A 17,426-nucleotide genomic window follows, 5' to 3' on the forward strand; every position below is an offset into this window, starting at 1 on the left:
CTTGCACCAGGGAGGCAACATACCATCCTGGAGTCTCGGTTGCGGCCGCAGAAACATCTGTCTATAACGCTTACAATAGAATCCCCTATCACTATAGCTCTCCCACTTTTTTTCCTGCCCTCCTGTGCAGCAGAGCCACCCACGGTGCCATGAACTTGGCTACTGCTGCTCTCCCCTGAAGAGTCATCCCCCTCAACAGTACCCAAAGCGGTGTATCTGTTTTGCAGGGGGATGACCGCAGGGGACTTTCCTTCGACTGCTCTTCCTGTTGGTCACCCATCCCCTATTTGGCTGTCTAACCTTTACCTGCGGTAAGACCAACTCACTAAACGTGCTATTCACGTCATCCTCAGCATCGCGGATGTTCCAGAGTAAATCCACCCGCAGCTCCAGTGCCGCAATGCAGTCTGTCAGGTGCTGCAGGCAGATGCACTTCCCACACATGTTGTCATCAGGGACACTGGAAGCGTCCCTGACTTCCCACGTAGCACAGGAGGAGCATAACACATGTCCGAGCTCTCCTGCCATGACTTAACCCTTAGATTAACTTAATTTGGCAACAATAATGCTAAAGGTTACTTACTGATAAAGAAAAGAAAAAGTAAAACTACTCGCCAATCACCAGCCAATCACTTACCCCCTTGGCTGTGATGTCACCTTTTGATTTATTTTTACTTCTTTGTTTACCTTCTGCCCTTGTAGCCTCTCTGACGACGCTCCCCGACTCCCTCCTCCTCCGACTGCCTCTCGACACTGTCGCTGGGCTTTTATAGGCCTCTCCGATGACACTCCCCGACTCCCCCTCCTTGTAAATATAGGGAAATGCAGCAGCTAATTATGTACAGCAAGGTCCCACAAACCTTGCAAAGGGGATGGAGTATAAAAGCAGGGAAGTCTTGCTACAGTTTTACAGGGTATTGGTGAGACCACACCTGGAATACTGCGTGCAGTTTTGGTTTCCATATTTACACAAGGATATACTTGCTTTGGAGGCAGTTCAGAGAAGGTTCACTAAGTTGATTCCGGAGATGAGGAGGTTGACTTATGAGCAAAGGTAGAGGAGGGTGGGCCTCTACTCACTGGAATTCAGAAAAATGAGAAGTGATCTTATCGAAACGTATAAGATTATGGGGGGGCTTGACAAGATGGATGCAGAGAGGATTTTTCCACTGATGGGGAGACTAGAACTCGGGGACACAATTTTAGAATAAGGGGCCGCCATTTAAAACTGAGATGAGGAGGAATTTTTTCTGAGGGTTGTAAATCTGTGGAATTCGCTGCCTCAGAGTGCTGTGGAAGCCGAGACATTGAATACATTTAAGACAGAGGTGGACAGTTTTTTAACCGATAAGGGAATAAGGGATTATGGGGAGCGGGCAGGGAAGTGGACCTGAATCCATGATCGGATCAGCCATGATCGTATTGAATGGCAGAGCAGGCTCGAGGGGCCATATGGCCTACTCCTGCTCCTATTTCTTATGTTCTTATGAAGCATCCAATCAACTAGTGTGGAGCCGGAGGAGGAAATGGTGAAAACAAGATAGAACATTTTGAGATTATAGTTCTGGGCAAAGAGGACCATTTTAGCTTTATTTTCTTCTGTAGCTGACATCTCTTGTCTTCTGTGAGGATTTCAGCACTGCACATGGGGTTTACAGTGTGACCCATCTAAAAATATCTCTGATTTTCTGCAATAGAAGGTCACAGTATATTAGGTGATTTTTCTTTGCTGTTTTCTAACCTTCAAAGTCATAGGAAAGGTGAACAAACTTCAGAAAAAATGGTTCTAGTTCCTTTTAAGGTTTATTCTCTTCCTCCGACTCTCCGAACCATGGTATACAATAGGACTTGTGGTTTATTGGAAAGTGAGCTACTGAGTCAAGCTTGGTGCATAATTTACATGCCTGGGATGTGTTCTGCAGATGCAGCATGAGCTTAGTGCTTCTGAGTCAGAAGGTTATGGGTTCAAGACCCACTCCAGAGACTTGTACACACAATCTAGGCTGACTCTCCCAGTGCCAGTACTGAGGGAGTGTTGCCGGAGGTGCTGTCTTTCAGACAATTACATTAAACCAAAGCCTTGTCTGCTCTCTCAGGTGGATGTAAAGGGTCCCATTGCACTGTTCGATAAAGAACAGGGTGTCCTGGCCAATATTTATCCCTCAACCAACATCACTTTTAAAAAGAAAACAGATTTTCTGGTCATCATCACGTTGTTGTTCGTGGGAGCTTGCTGTGCATAACTTGGATTCCCCGTTTCCTACATTAACGGTGACCACTTCAAAAGTACTTCATTGGCTGTAAAGTGTTTTGGGACATCCTGAGGTTGTGAAAGATGCTATATAAATGCAAGTCTTTCTTTCTTAGATTCAACTCATTAATGATTTATTTTGTCAGTGAAGCATGAGGTTAAGTGACATTTTGTATTTAATTGTTAGTTGAGAAGTGGTCTAAAGTCTGTAACTGTAGATTGCGATGACCAAATGATCCATGGAGCACCATTATTCCTGTGCTAATGGCGATGTACAGATTGTCTGGAAGTTTGCATGAATTATTTCAGAATTCTTTACACTGTACTTTCCGTCGTGAGATTAAATGGGTGGAACAGATTTCTTGACTGAGTAGATTCTGTGCGGCCGTAGGAGATGTGCGCTTGACGGACTGAATGGCCTTTTCGTATCCCATGGAGTAAAAATTACATGTGTGCCAGAAAAATTGTTCATTCTGCAGCACAAATGTGGGGGCAACCAATGGATTGGGTGAGAGTTTTGCCAACAGAACAGTTGTCACTTTCTCTTCCACATGTCCTCGTTCTACGCTCTAATCCCCTGGCCGGGATTGCAGCCAAACATAGAGTCCTTGACTTGCCATTGTAACTGGCCACTCGACAGGTCCACGAGAAAGATTTGCCAGCAGTTGTTTTCATTTCTTCACAGTAAGAAAGTGTTTGGCTCAGTGCCACCGCTCACACCCCCAAGGTCTTCCTCACTGAAATCCAGACTTTTCCATGTGTAAAAAAAATTACTTGCACACAAGCCTGTCAAACTGCAGCACGCTGCTACCTGGTATGTTGTTGCCCTGCGCACTCGGGCTGCTTCACCAAACTTAGACTCTTTATTCAGTGTTACACAGTTGTCGGAAAACTGCACAAATTCATCTGCTGCTGTTCTCGCAATCTATAAAACATTCTGCATTTTCATGTCACTCTGAAATCTTGTATTTTCATTGTGTCAGCCGTCTCTCAGTCAGAAGGTTGTGGGTTCAAGTCCCAGTCCAGAGATTCAAGCACAGAAATCTAGGCTGGCAGAGATGAGACGTTAAACCGAGGCCCCGTCTGCCCTCGGGTGGATGTAAAAGATCCCGTGGCTATATTTCGAAGAAGAGCAGAAGAGTTATCCCCGGTGTCCTAGCCAATATTTATCCCTCAGGAAATATCCCTTAAACACATTATTTGGCTTTTAGCGCATTGCTGTTTGTGGGAACTTGCTGTGCACTGATTGGCAACCGCATTTTCTACATTACAACAGTGACTTACTTCAAAAGAGTACCTCATTGGCTGTAAAGTGCTTTGGAACGTCTGATGGTCATGAAAGGCGCTATATAAATGCAAGTACGATGATGATATAAATGCAAGTATTTTTTTATGCACATTTAATAGTTTACTTTCGCAATCTTCAAAGGATGCAAGTAATCTATTTCCTATTTATTGGAATTTAAAACTATTAGCGAAAACCAGATCAATTATTAAGACTAATGTAATATAACCTGTAATGGTTTCACTCACTCAGACAGTTAAAGCATTTCAAGATTTTTTTGTGCAGGTGAATGGTGATTTGAATAGGCTGTGGTGTCAGATGGCCCTCTGCTGGAATGATGTACCATGTGCGCATTATTTGTTGCTGTAGCGGGTTTATTTTACCAGTTTTCTGCTATTCTCTAGACGCCAGTGACTATTGCCGAGATGCAGTTCCCCTGGCACCAGCTGCCCTTGTGCCTCACTCACATGGTGGTTTTTAACCCACCAATCTAACTGAGGAGTACCGGCAGTTCATGGAGGATCTTGGGAGGCGAGCCTGATCCTGCCTGAATACGTTTAGCAGGGGTCGCTGGAAGCAGATCAGAAGCTGGAATTCTGGCTGAATTCTTTGCCTCATTAGCCCAAGGGCATTTGAGGGCTATTGTAGGACCCCCACCCCACACAGCCAGCTGCTGCTCTAGAAAGCTCAGCAGAGACCAGGAATCTAACCCAGGACCTCGGGGTGGTTTTGTACAACAATACAAATACATGTTGGACAGTAGGAGAGCTACTTTAAAGATATTTAATTTTTAAAAATTTGTTTCTGGGATGTGGGCGTCGCTGGCAAGGCCAGTGTAGTGTCCTTACACACTACTATAAATTCACACGAGGCACATTCTGCAGACAAGATCACTTTGTGACCCGAACCTTTATTCACAGGACCAAGAAGTGATGAACCTGCGTGGGACCACCCTTTATATACCTGGATGACCAGGTGAGGAGTGTCTCCCACAAGTTCACCCCCTGTGGTCAAGGTGTGCATTTCTTAGGTGTATACAGTATGCAGTGTTGTTACATGAAGGTTACAGTTACATAAAGGTTATATACATGACAGCCCCCATTTATTGCCCATCCCTAATTGCCCTTGATGGTTATCCACCATCTTGAACCGCTGCACTCCGTGTGGTGAAGATTCTCCCACAGTGCGGTTAGGGAGGGAGTTCCAGGATTTTGACCCAGCGACAATGAAGGAACAGCCGTTATATTTCTAAGTCAGGATAGTGTGTGGCTTGGAGGAGAACTTGGAGGTGATGGTGTTCCCATGCATCTGTTGCCCTTGTCCTTCTAGGTGGTAGAGGTCGCAGGTTTGGGAGGTGATCATTGAACCTATGGTTTAATTGTCATTTTGTTTTTGATTCTCATGATTTTTTTTTGCATGCAACACTTCCAATTCACGACACCGTGTCAGCGCCAAGCACTCAACGGTCAGGGAAGCCAGCTGAGGAGAAACGTCTCTACTCTTCCCCTAGCTTCAGAAGGGTGCCTCCTTACTGCAACATCCTAACTTTTCTGCTTCTCACACTTGTCTCCTCGCAGACTTTCAGAGTGTGGTTTCCAGTTTATTTGGGAATTGGGGATACTTTTGTTGTGGGTTCATGTCCAATCGAAGAGCCGAGGTGCTTGACGTCGGATCCTTGGAGCCAACTGAGAGACAGCTTCCGTTCCATCAACCTGGACCAGATTCGAACTGAGAGTAAAAGGGCACCCATACTAACCCAACAGTTTCCCCTCACTTGCATTCTTTTTTAATTTAAGCAATGCTTCAGTCATACTGAAATAAACATAGAAACATAGAAAATAGGAGCAGGAGCAGGCTATTCAGCCCTTCGAGCCTGCACCACCATTCAATATGATCATGGCTGATCATGCAACTTCAGTACCCCACTCCTGCCTTCTCGCCATACCCCCTGATCCCTTTAGCCGTAAGGGCCACATCTAACTCCCTTTTGAATATATGCAACGAACTGGCCTCAACAACTTTCTGTGGTAGAGAATTCCACAGGTTCACAATTCTCTGGGTGAAAAAGTTTCTCCTTATCTCGGTCCTAAATGGCTTACCCCTTATCCTTAGACTGTGATCCCTGGTTCTGGACTTCCCCAACATCGGGAACATTCTTCCTGCATCTAACCTGTCCAATCCCGTCAGAATTTTATATGCTTCTATGAGATCCCCTCTCATTCTTCTAAATTCCAGTGAATATAAGCCTAGTCGATCCAGTCTTTCTTCATATGTCAGTTCTGCCATTCCATGAATCAGTCTGGTGAACCTTCGCTGCACTCCCTCAACAGCAAGAATGTCCTTCCTCAGACTAGGAGACCAAAGCTGCACACAATACTCAAGGTGTGGTCTCACCAAGGCCCTGTACAACTAATATAACTAGTTTTGACAGCTGGTACCTTTGCTCCTTGTTTTGGTTCGTCCCATCAAGAAATATAAAATTCAGCAAACAAACGAGGCTTGAATATTAATCTGAGCATTGATATTAACTGAGCTGCTGGATTGTTCAGTAGTTGGAAGAACCTGTGATGTGGATGCTGCAGTTTGAAGGATGGAATCTTATTTTCTGTGCTCCTCCCCAATTTGAATAACTCTTGTTTTTAAATCAAACAGGATGATGAGGAGGAACTGAACAATGTGGCTGTGTTTTTCATCGGTACTGCTGCATGTTTGTATCAGGTAGGTTCCCGCTCGTCGAGCGATTTCAGGCAGATTTATTGGGGGGGATGCGTGTGGAAACACATCGTTGTGTTTGAGTCTCCAAACCAAACAGCTGCGAAATCCCCTCCGCTAAAATGTGTTTTATTGACTAACATGTCGGCTGTGGCTCAGTGGGCAGCACACTCGCCTCTGAGTCAGACCGTCGTGGGTTCAAGTCCCACTCCAGAAACTTGAGCGCACAAATCTAGGCTGACACGCCAGTGCAGTGCTGAGGGAGTGCTGCAATTTCGGAGGTGCCGTCTTTCAGATGAGATGTTATACCGAGGCCCCGTCTGCTCTCTCAGGTGGACGTAAAAGATCCCATGGCACTATTTCGAAGAAGAGCAGGGGAGCTAGCCAATGCACTGGCTAATATTTATCCCTCAATCAGTATAACAAAAAAACAGATTATCTGGTCATTATCACATTGCTGTTTGTGGGAGTTTGATTGTGCGCAAATTGGCTGCCGTGTTTCCCACATTACAACAGTGACTACACTCCAAAAAATGACTGGATGTAAAGCGCTTTGAGACGTCCAAGTCTTTTAACACAAGTTCTTGTTACCATAAAGACCAAAAGTGGCTTCCCTTGCACACACCTGCCATAATGATGCACCCCACTTATTGATAGCCACAACCAGAGCATTTAGGTGCAGGTTGGCTGAGCTGAGAGCCAAGAATCCTCAACTTGCTACAATTGTACAGGGCTTTGATGAGATCACACCTGGAGCACAAGTTTGATCTCCTTATCTGAAAAAACATATACCTGCCTTAGAGGCAGTGCAATGAAGGGTCACTAGATTGATTCCTGGGACGAGAGGGTTGTCCTATGAGGAGAGATTGAGCAGAATGGGCCTATACTCTCTGGAGTTTAGAAGAATAAGAGATGATCTCATTGAAACATGTAAAATTCTGCAAATGTCGAGATGAGCTCTGCTGTTGCAACAGGCCAACATCCCCAGCATTGAAGCACTGACCACACTTGATCAGCTCCGCTGGGCAGGCCACGTAGTTCACATGCCAGACACGAGACTCCCAAAGCAAGCGCTCTACTCGGAACTCCTTCACGGTAAACAAGCCAAAGGTGGGCAGCGGAAACGTTACAAGGACACCCTCAAAGCCTCCCTGATAAAATGCAATATCCCCACTGACATCTGTGAGTCCATGGCCAAAGACCGCCCTAAGTAGAGGAAGTGCATCCGGGAGGGCGCTGAGCACCTCGCGTCTCATCGCCGAGAGCATGCAGAAAACAAGCGCAGGCAGCGGAAGGAGCGTGCGGCAAACCAGACTCCCCACCCACCCTTTCCTTCAACCGCTGTCTGTCCCACCTGTGACAGAGACTGTGGTTCACGTATTGGACTGTTCAGTCACCTAAGAACTCACTTTAGGAGTAGAAGCAAGTCTTCCTCGATTCCGAGGGACTGCCTATGATGATGATGAGGATTTTGCTCAGAATTGTATCCTCTAAAATGTGTTTTTTTTTTTGTTGCAATCTCCCATTTTCTTTCAGTGTTACCTGCTGGGATGCTACAGTGGCCGGCGAGATTTGAAATCGTTCCTGATGTTCGGTTTAGTCTGCCTGTGTAACCTGTACCTGCACGAACTCCGCAATACCTGGCAGATTCTGTTTCACGTAGCGGTGGCAGCATTTGCTACCCTGCAGACGCGGCTGAGGCAGCCGCAGGGAAAGGCCCCCGACTACAACGTCTGAGGGTCTGTGACTATACAACGCGCCTGTTTGAGAGGATTTGTGATTTGTGATTTCTGCGGGAAGCATGGGATGGACTGGGACGAAGAAATCTTTTTTTAATTTAAAAAAAAAGGACGATTACATTTAATATGGCAAATAGGGCAAAATGTTTTTGAGTTCTTCAGAAATATTGTGGCAAAAAGCTGCCACTTAAACTGAAAGCTACTAATCAAAATTGTGAGGATGAATTTCTGCTGTCAGTTTCTTAATGTGTCACTGCTGCAATGTATCTATGAGAGTCCACCTGTTCGGACACGGGACGAGAAAAATGCTGGCTATTATGTTGGTTCTTTGGACTGGATTTTCAGTTCTGGTCATTTTTGGGGCGGTAATGACGGCGGAGCGGTAAAGTTTGCATCTTCAGCTGGGCCCCCGAGTGTGAAGCACAGCGCTAAAGGAGGCGTTGCACACACCTTTTAGGGCGCTAGACCGGCTGACCGACTGAAAATCCCAAGCTAAAGGGCCAGCCTCGGAGCGCCCTAAGAGACGATTGCTTGAAGGAGAAAAAAAATCGGCACAAAAAAACATTCCCAATACCTTGACCACCCCACATTAGGATAAATCGCAAAAATAAACAAAACAATCACGCGTACCTCATTCATTACTTGCTGCACTTACTGCCACCGCGACAGCTCTGACCGCCTGGTTTTCCACGACGTTTCAATGTTTTAGATTGAACTGGTGTGAGACTTCTTCCTTTTCTTTTCTTTTGTTTCAAGTTTGTTTCTCTCCTTTTCGGGAAGGCAGTCTTTCGTACTTGAGGTACGACTCTGTGGATGCTGGCAGCTCTGCTACCTTAATGCTCCCTTTATTTCCACCTCTTCCTCCTGTCCACCAAATCCCCGGAGGCACATGGGCCTCCTTGCCAGCACTGTTGTTCTGTAATTGCCTGATAAGAGAGCGAGTGCAAGCGTTTTCTGGGCCCCATGATTTTTATTTTCCGCTGACGTGCAGTTGGGAAGAATCTAGCCTTTGTTCCGAGATTGGCCTTCCCCAAGTTTGGGAATTTTCCAGTTTGTGAGCAATCGCGAGGATGAATCTTCTCTCTCCCAGTCCATGGCACGGCACCTTGCTACACCCACACACTTGTGTCACTGTGCTGCCTGTCGGGATCTAAATACTTTTCCGATCAGGTTTTCATAATTGGGGCCGAGACATATGCTTTTTCACGAAAAGTATAATATACTCAAATGTCTATATACAGTAGGTGAATATGTTCCAACCTTTTGTAGAAGATTGGTAAGAAATAAAATATGTAATGTATATATTTAGAGAAACTAGTGATCCCAAATGCTTTCTCCAGTACAAAATACATTTCTCCTTCTACATTTGACAAAACCTCCAATCTGTGTGGCAGCTCCTATGGAATAGCTATTCCCCACCTTCCCACCCAAAGAAATAACAAAGCCATGCAGATTTCTCTCATTGTATCCAGCCCAAAATTATATACACACTTCCTAAATAGAAACACAAACTCCTGGAAGTAGTCGGTAGGTCAGGAAGCATCTGTGGAGAGAGAGAAACAGAGTTATCATTTCAGATCGATGACCCTTTGTCAGGACTAGCAAAGGGTAGCGACGTAATGGGTTTTAAGCAAGTACAGTTCTACCCTAACCAGCTTTAGGCCCCGCTGTTTCCTTGATCTTTCTGCTGCCCGTTTTCTCCATTTGGAGTTGGAAGTCATGGGTAGGCCTGCAGTTTAGTTGCCCACTGTCCCAATTAAAGAAAGCAATATGTTGAGCAACAGCTGCTTTAGTGCTAGGAGAGGGTAACACCCAAATATAATTGGAAGAAATAAGATATAACAAGGAAACAACTGCTGCATATTTGTTAATCAGGATGTCATGTTGCAGTAAAGGATTTAGTATACAAGCACACTGTTCTGATGCAAGAGTTATAGTTAATGGGCTGGATTTTCGGCTTTGCTCATTCCGGGAACAGTTTGCGCCTCAGTCAGGAAAATTGGGCCTGAATGTGGGGCGGAGTGCTAAGGGATGTGTTGCATACCTCCATTAGGGCACTAGGCCGGCAGAGCAAGCGAAAATCCCGAGCTAAAGAGCCAGCCTAGGAGCGCTCTAAGAGAGGCCTGGGGAGAAAATAAAAACATCAAAAACATTCCCAATAAGTAACTCGCTACCACCCACAACATAAATGGCAAAAAAAAACAATCACACTTATCTGAGGTGGGCATTACTTACCTCACTGCTGTCGCTACAGCTTGGGCTGCCCGCTTTCACAGGCGTTCCCAGATCATCTTGTGTGGGGCAAGGGCTGGTACGTGCACCTTGCCCCACAGAAACTTTGCCATTCCACTCAATTGACTCTCATGGCTTGTGACTGATTTTGCTGCTATCTCAGCCTTGACCGAAAGACCGGGGTGGGGGGGGTGGTTTCGCTCGAATGTCAAATTCATGGATGTGTGAATATATGCTGGCAGAATTTTAGTTTCTGTCTGTCTATTTTGAATTGCATCTGAAACATCATAAACACTAACAGAAGAACAACAAAGTTTGGTTCCCCAACTACAACATTGATCTGTTCAGTGAGCTGGTAAGAATGCAATGCACATTTGGAACACATTCGTGATTGACGCAAGTGAAATCAGTGATGCATACAAAGGCATTTCAAATTCCAACATCCAGAATGAGTTAAGAAAAATAGTTTGTGGATCTGATCCAAATTCACTGCGATTCTTCCGAACCCCGGGGAACATTTTTCAGAGTAATTACACATTGAGTAAATCCAACCTAATTACATGTGGTTTTAAAAAAAAAATGATTTAGGAAATAAGAACAAAGTGCTGGAAATACGTAAGTCACATAGCATCTGAAAAGACAAAATGTTCAAACAAAGTGTTGTCTCCTCAGAAAGTTATCCTTTCTCTTATAGAATCGTAAGATTATAAAGCACAGAAGGAGGCCTCAGTTTCTCCGGTCTCTCCTCTGTAGCAAAAGCCTCCTTGAGCTCATCTTAGTCATCTTAAGCCTCTCCGCCTCTCTATCTTTCCTCCTTTCCTCCTTGCTCAACTTCCCTAATATTTCATTACATGGCTCAGTGTCAGCAGTTTTTAGGTAATGTCCCTTGGAACGTTTTGCTATGTTAAAGGCACTCTATAAATGCAAGTTGTTAATCTCTTGGCATCCTTCCTAAAATAAGGTCCCTGTTCTATCGTGCGGCCTGTCCATTGATTTGTATAGGTTTAGCATTCCCTCTTCGTTTTTGTGCTGTATCTTATTATTTATAAAAGCATATGCATTTTTAAAAATCAGTTTTATCAACTTGTCCGCCCACTTTTAACGATTTGTGTATCTGAACCTGCCCAACTCCTTTTAAAGTTTGACCATTTTACCCGCTCATTATTCCTCCTAAAATATATGACCTCCCATTTCTCCACCCTAAATTTAATCTGATAATCAATTTGCACAATGTACTAACTTGTCTATGATGTCACATACAGTCCTTTTTATAGTTAGCCATACTCCCCATTTTTATACAAAGCATAGTATGATCAATGGCCCCTTTACTGACTCCTGGGGCACACAATTGTTTATATTCATTCAGTCTGGAAAACATCCATTAACCACTACGCTCTCTTTCTGTCCTTTATCCAACTTTTTATCCATGTGGCCATACTCCTTTTAATACCGTGCACTTTCATTTTATCAACACTCCTCTTACTTGGCACCTGATAAAATGTCTTTTGAAAAATCCATATACACAACATCCATGGCATTTCCTTTATCAATACACTGCATTATTTCCTCAAATAACTCTTACATTTGTCAGATACTTGTACAAGTGAATTTTGGTTATCTTTAATTAGCGCATGTCTTGCTGGGTGAGTATTCATTTTATCCTATATTATGACTTCTGGAAGCTAATTCACCCGTCTTTCGCATGAGATGTTAAACCGGGCCCCGTCTGCCCCCTCAGGTGGACGTAAAAGATCCCATGGCACTATTTTCAAGAGGAGCAGGGATCGTCTCCCTGGTGTCCTGGCCAAAATTTATCCCTCAACATAACAAAAACAAATTATCTGGTCATTATCACATTGCTGTTTGTGGGATCTTGCTGTGCACCAATTAGCTGCCACGTTTCCCACATTACAAACAGTGACTACACTCCAAAAGTACTTCATTGGCTGTAAAACGCTTTGGGACGTCCGGTGGTCGTGAAAGGTGCTATACAAACGCAAGTCTGTCTTTATGAAATATCTATAGATGCTTGGTTGTGAATAGACATGTCAAATTGGCATCCCTGCAGTTCTCTGGCACAACTGCCATATAAGAAATAGGAGCAGGATTAGACCATTTGGGTTTCTGAAAGATTGTGCCTTTGCTATTTTCTCTGTCCGCAGTATTCTAGGATGCATGCCATTAGACCCCAGTGCCTTTTGCTCTTGAGTTTCACCAAATCTTTCAGTACTACATCCATATCTATAGTTTTCCTATCTAATTACTCTTGTAAATTATTGTTCCCACTATCTTAATCAGGTTTCTGTCCCTGACACCGCACTGAAACGGCCCTAATCAAAATCACAAATGTGACCACTGTGCACTATTGCCCATCCTCCACGAACTCTCTGCAGCCTTTGACTCAGATGATCACAGCATCCCCCTCCGATGCTTTTCCACTGTTCAGCTCAATGGTTTGTCCTCACTTGTTTCCACTCTTACCTATTCAATCGTAGCCAGATCATCTCCAGTAATGGCTTCTCTTATTGCATAAGTTAAAGGTTCACGGGGTTGGGGGTAATATATTAGCATGAATAGAGGATTGGCTAACGAACAGAAAACAGAGAGTCGGAATAAATGGTTCATTCTCGGGTTGGCGATCAGTAACTGGTGGGGTGTCGCAGGGATCAGTGCTGGAACCCAACTATTTACAATCTATATTCACGACTTGCAAGAAGGGACCGAGTGTAACGTAGCCAAGTTTGCCGATGATACAAAGATGGGAGGAAAAGCAATGTGTGAGGAGGACACAAAAAATCTGCAAAAGGACATAGACAGGCTAAGCGAGTGGGCAAAAATTTGGCAGATGGAGTATAACGTTGGAAAGTGTGAGGTCATGCACTTCGGCAGTAAAAAATCAAAGAGCAAGTTATTATTTAAATGGACAAAGATTGCAAAGTGCTGCAGTTCAGCGGGACCTGGGGGTACTTGTGCATGAAACACAAAAGGTTAGTATGCAGCTATAGCAAGTGATCAGGAAGGCCAAGGGAATTTTGGCCTTTATTGCAAAGGGGATGCAGTATAAAGGCACGAAAGTCTTGCTACAGTTATACAGGGTATGGGTGAGGCCACACATGGAATACTGCATGCAGTTTTGGTTTCTATATTTACGAAAGGATATACTTGCTTTGAAGGCAGTTCAGAGAAGGTTCACTAGATTGATTCCAGTTATGAGGGGTTGACTTATGAGGAAAGGTTGAGTAGGTTGGGCCTCTATTCATTGGAATTCAGAAGAATGAGAGGTGATCTTATCGAAACGTGTACAATTATGAGGGGGCTTGACAAGGTGGATGCAGAGAGAATGTTTCCACTGATGGGGGAGACTGGAACTAGGGGGCATAATCTTAGAATAAGGGGCCGTCCATTTAAAACTGATGAGAAATTTATTTTCTCAGAGGGTTGTGGATCTGTGGAATTCGCTGCCACGGAGAGCTGTGGAAGCTGGGACATTAAATAAATTTAATTCAGAGATAGACAGTTTCTTAACCGATAAGGGATTATGGGGAACGGGCGGGAAAGTAGACCTGAGTCCATGATCGGATCTGTCAAGATCGTATTAAATGGCAGAGCAAGCTTGAGGGGCTGTATGGCCTACTCCTGCTCTTACTTCTTATGTTCTCTTCACAACCCTGCATCATCTCCTCTAGTGTCTCTCGAGCATCTATTCTTGGTCCTCCCCATCTCATTTATCATCTACATGCTGGAGTACATCATCCACAGTCTCGTGGTCAGTTAGCTCTACCTCGCCGCCTCCTCTCTCGAATCCTACACTGCCTCTGTATTGTCCAACTGCTTGTCCGACATGCAGTCAGCTGCAATTTCCTCCAGTTAAAAATAGGGAAGACTGAAGCCATTGTCATCAGTTCCTACCACAAATTTCATACCCTTGCTACTGATTCCAGCCCCCCCGCCACACACACACACACACAAAATCACTGTCTCAAGTTGAACCAGACTGTTTGAAACATGGGCATCCAATTCAACCCCGAGTTGAGTTTTCAACTCCAAATCCTCTCTGTTATATATGTAAACTTGTATTTACGCTGTACAGCCACCAGAGGGCTCATCCCCTGGAGTACCAAGGGATCCCATGCGAGCACAGGTATTTAAGGAGGCCTCACAGGTTGGAGAGGCACTCTGGACACCTGCAAATAAAAGACTACGGTCACACATTACTTTGAGCTCAGTGTTCAGTCTGATTCTTTCTCCATGCATAACAACTGGTGACGAGATACAGATAGCGAACCTAAAGATGCAGAGAATAGTGGGCATCCTGGAGAAATTCTAGGAGCGAGATAATTGGGAAACCTTTGTGGAGCAACTCGACCAATACCTCGTAGCCAACGAGCTAGAAGGGAAGAGAGCGCTGCCAAACGAAGGGCGATCCTCCTCACCGTCTGTGGGGCACCAACGTATGGCCTCATGAAGAATCTGCTCACTTCAGCGAAACCCTCAGAGAAATCGTATAATGATTTGTGCACACTGGTCCGAGAGCATTTGAACTCGAAGGAAAGCGTTCTGATGGCGAGGTATCAGTTCTACACCTACAAAAGGTCTGAAGGTAGGAAGTGGCGAGTTATGTCACCGAGCTAAGACACCTTGCAGGACATTGTGAATTTGAAGGACATTTGGAGCACATGCTTTTTCGTACTTGGCATTGGCCAGGAAACCATACTTCGCAAACTTTTGACTGTAGAGACCCCAACCTTGTGTAAGGCAATAGTGATAGCCCAGGTGTTCATTGCCACCAGTGACAATACGAAGCAAATCTCTCAGCACACAAGTGCTGCTACAAGTACTGTGAACAAAGTGATGTTGTTTTCGAATCGTAACATACAGGGCAGGTCTCACATACCTGCAGCTGCACGTCCGCAGATGTCTGAGAGTCCACCCTCAAATGTGATGAATGCAAATCCATTAACACCTTGTTGGCGCTGCAGGGGTGATCATCGTTTCCATTCATGCTGATTCAAAGGGTACATTTGCAAGAGCTGTGGAACAATGGGACACCTCCAATGTATGTGCAGGCGAGCTGCAAGTCCTGTTAAACCTGCAAACCGCCATGTTGCAGAGGAGGACGGATCCACGGAGGATCACGACGAACCAGAGCCTCAGACCGAGGAAGCAGAGGTACATGGGGTGCACACATTCACCACGAATTGTCCCCCGATAATGCTGAATGTTGAACTAAATGGACTCCCGGTGTCAATGGAGCTGGACAGGGTGCGAGCCAGTCCATCATGGGCAAAAAGACTTTTGAAAGATTGTGGTGCAACAAGGCCTCAAGGCCAGTCTTAACTTCAGTTCGCACGAAACTAAGAACTTACACAAAAGAACCGATTCCTGTAATCGGCAGTGCTACCGTAAAGGTCTCATACGATGGAGCGGTGCACAAGCTACCACTCTAGGTGGTACCAGGCAATGGTCCCACGCTGTTCGGCAGGAGCTAGTTGGGAAAGATACGCTGGAACTGGGGCGAGCGCTATCGCCCGCTGACGATACTTCATATGCCCAAGTCAAATTTCCTTTGCTGTTCGAACCAAGCATTGGGAAATTCCAAGGAGCAAAAGTGCAGATCCACCTAATTCCAGGGGACTGGCTCGCGCCCGTGTCCAGCTCCATTGACACAGGGAGTCCATTTAGTTCAACATTCATCATTATTGGGGGACAATTCGTGGTGAATGTATACACCCCATGTACCTCTGCCTCCTCGGTCTAAGGCTCTGGTTCGTCGTGATCCTCCAAATTTCCTTCGCTGTTCGAACCAGGCATTGGGAAATTCCAAGGAGCAAAAGTGCAGATCCACCTAATTCCAGGGGCGCGACCCATCTATCACAAGGTGAGAGCAGTACCGTACATGATAAGAGAAAGGGTAGAGATTGAGCTCGACCGACTGCAAAGAGAGGGCATCATTTCACTGATTGAGTTCAGTGAGTGGGCCAGTCCTATTGTCCCAGTCCTCAAGGGAGATGGTACCGTCAGAATGTGTGGCAATTACAAAGTAACTATCAATCGTTTCTCCCTGCGGGACCAATACCCACTACCAAAGGCCGATGACCTCTTTGGAACGTTGACTGGAGGAAAGACGTTCACAAAGCTGGATCTGACCTCAGCCTACATGACGCAGGAACTGGAAGAATCACCGAAGGGCCTCACCTGCATCAACACGCACAAAGGTCTTTTCGTTTATAACAGATGCCCGTTTGGAATTCAATCAGCGGCGGCGATATTCCAGAGAAACATGGAAAGCTTACTGAAGTCAATCCCGTACACCGTGGCTTTCCAAGACGACATCTTGATCACAGGTCAGAACACTGTCGAGCATCTGCAGAACCTGGAGGAGGTTCTTAATCGATTTAACCGCATGGGGCTCAGGGTAAAACGCTCGAAGTGTGTTTTCCTGGCGCCTGAAGCATGTGATACGTTGTCATGTGTCGGGTGTGTATTGCAACAAGCTAATGATTTTGGGAAACTGCAACCGGTTGCTTATGCATCCAGGGGTCTGTCTAAGACTGAGAGAGCGTACAGCATGATTGAGAAAGAAGCATTAGCGTGTGTCTATGGGGTAAAGAAAATGCATAAAAATTCGAACTGGAAACTGACCATAAGCCACTCATATCTCTATTTTCCGAGAGTAAAAGGATAAATACCAACGCATCGGCCCGCATCCAGAGATGGGAGCTCACGTTGTACGCCATCAGCCACAGGCCAGGCACAGAAAACTGCGCCGATGCTCTCAGTCGGCTGCCATTGCCCACCCAAGGGGGTGGAAATGGCGCAGCCCGTAGATTTAGCCATGGTTATGGAAGCATTTGAGAGTGAGCAATCACGCGTCACTGCCCGGCAGATCAAAACCTGAACGAGCCAAGACCCCTTGTTGTCTCTAGTCAAAAACTGTGTGCTTCATGGAAGCTGGTCCAATGTCCCAGTGGAAATGCAGGGAGAGATAAAGCCGTTCCAGCGGCGCAAAGATGAAATGTCTATACAGGCAGACCGCCTTCTGAGGGGCAATCGAGGAGTGGTTCCCACGAAGGGCAGAGACACCTTCATCAATGACCTCCACAGTACCCACCCAGGCATCGTAATGATGAAAGCGATAGCCAGATCCCACGTGTGGTGGCCTGGTATCGATGCGGACTTAGAGTCCTGCGTTCACAGATGTAATACA

The 17,426-nt window shown here is 45.4% G+C and overlaps 1 protein-coding gene across 4 annotated transcripts in view; it reads left to right on the plus strand.

Moving 5' to 3' along the window:
* Window positions 1–14,439, plus strand: part of sec22a (SEC22 homolog A, vesicle trafficking protein) — an 89,250-nt gene extending 74,811 nt beyond the window's left edge. For all 4 annotated transcript variants that reach the window (XM_070875259.1, XM_070875260.1, XM_070875257.1 and 1 more), the window contains 2 exons: window positions 6,189–6,254; window positions 7,785–14,439. In XM_070875259.1, the coding sequence (XP_070731360.1) occupies window positions 6,189–6,254; window positions 7,785–7,985 (267 nt within the window). In that variant the 3' untranslated portion in view covers window positions 7,986–14,439. The remainder of the gene's footprint in view (window positions 1–6,188; window positions 6,255–7,784) is intronic.
* The last annotated feature ends 2,987 nt before the right edge of the window (window positions 14,440–17,426 follow it).

The sequence above is a fragment of the Pristiophorus japonicus genome, chromosome 3 (genome assembly GCF_044704955.1).
Source record: "Pristiophorus japonicus isolate sPriJap1 chromosome 3, sPriJap1.hap1, whole genome shotgun sequence".
NCBI lineage: Eukaryota > Metazoa > Chordata > Chondrichthyes > Pristiophoridae > Pristiophorus > Pristiophorus japonicus.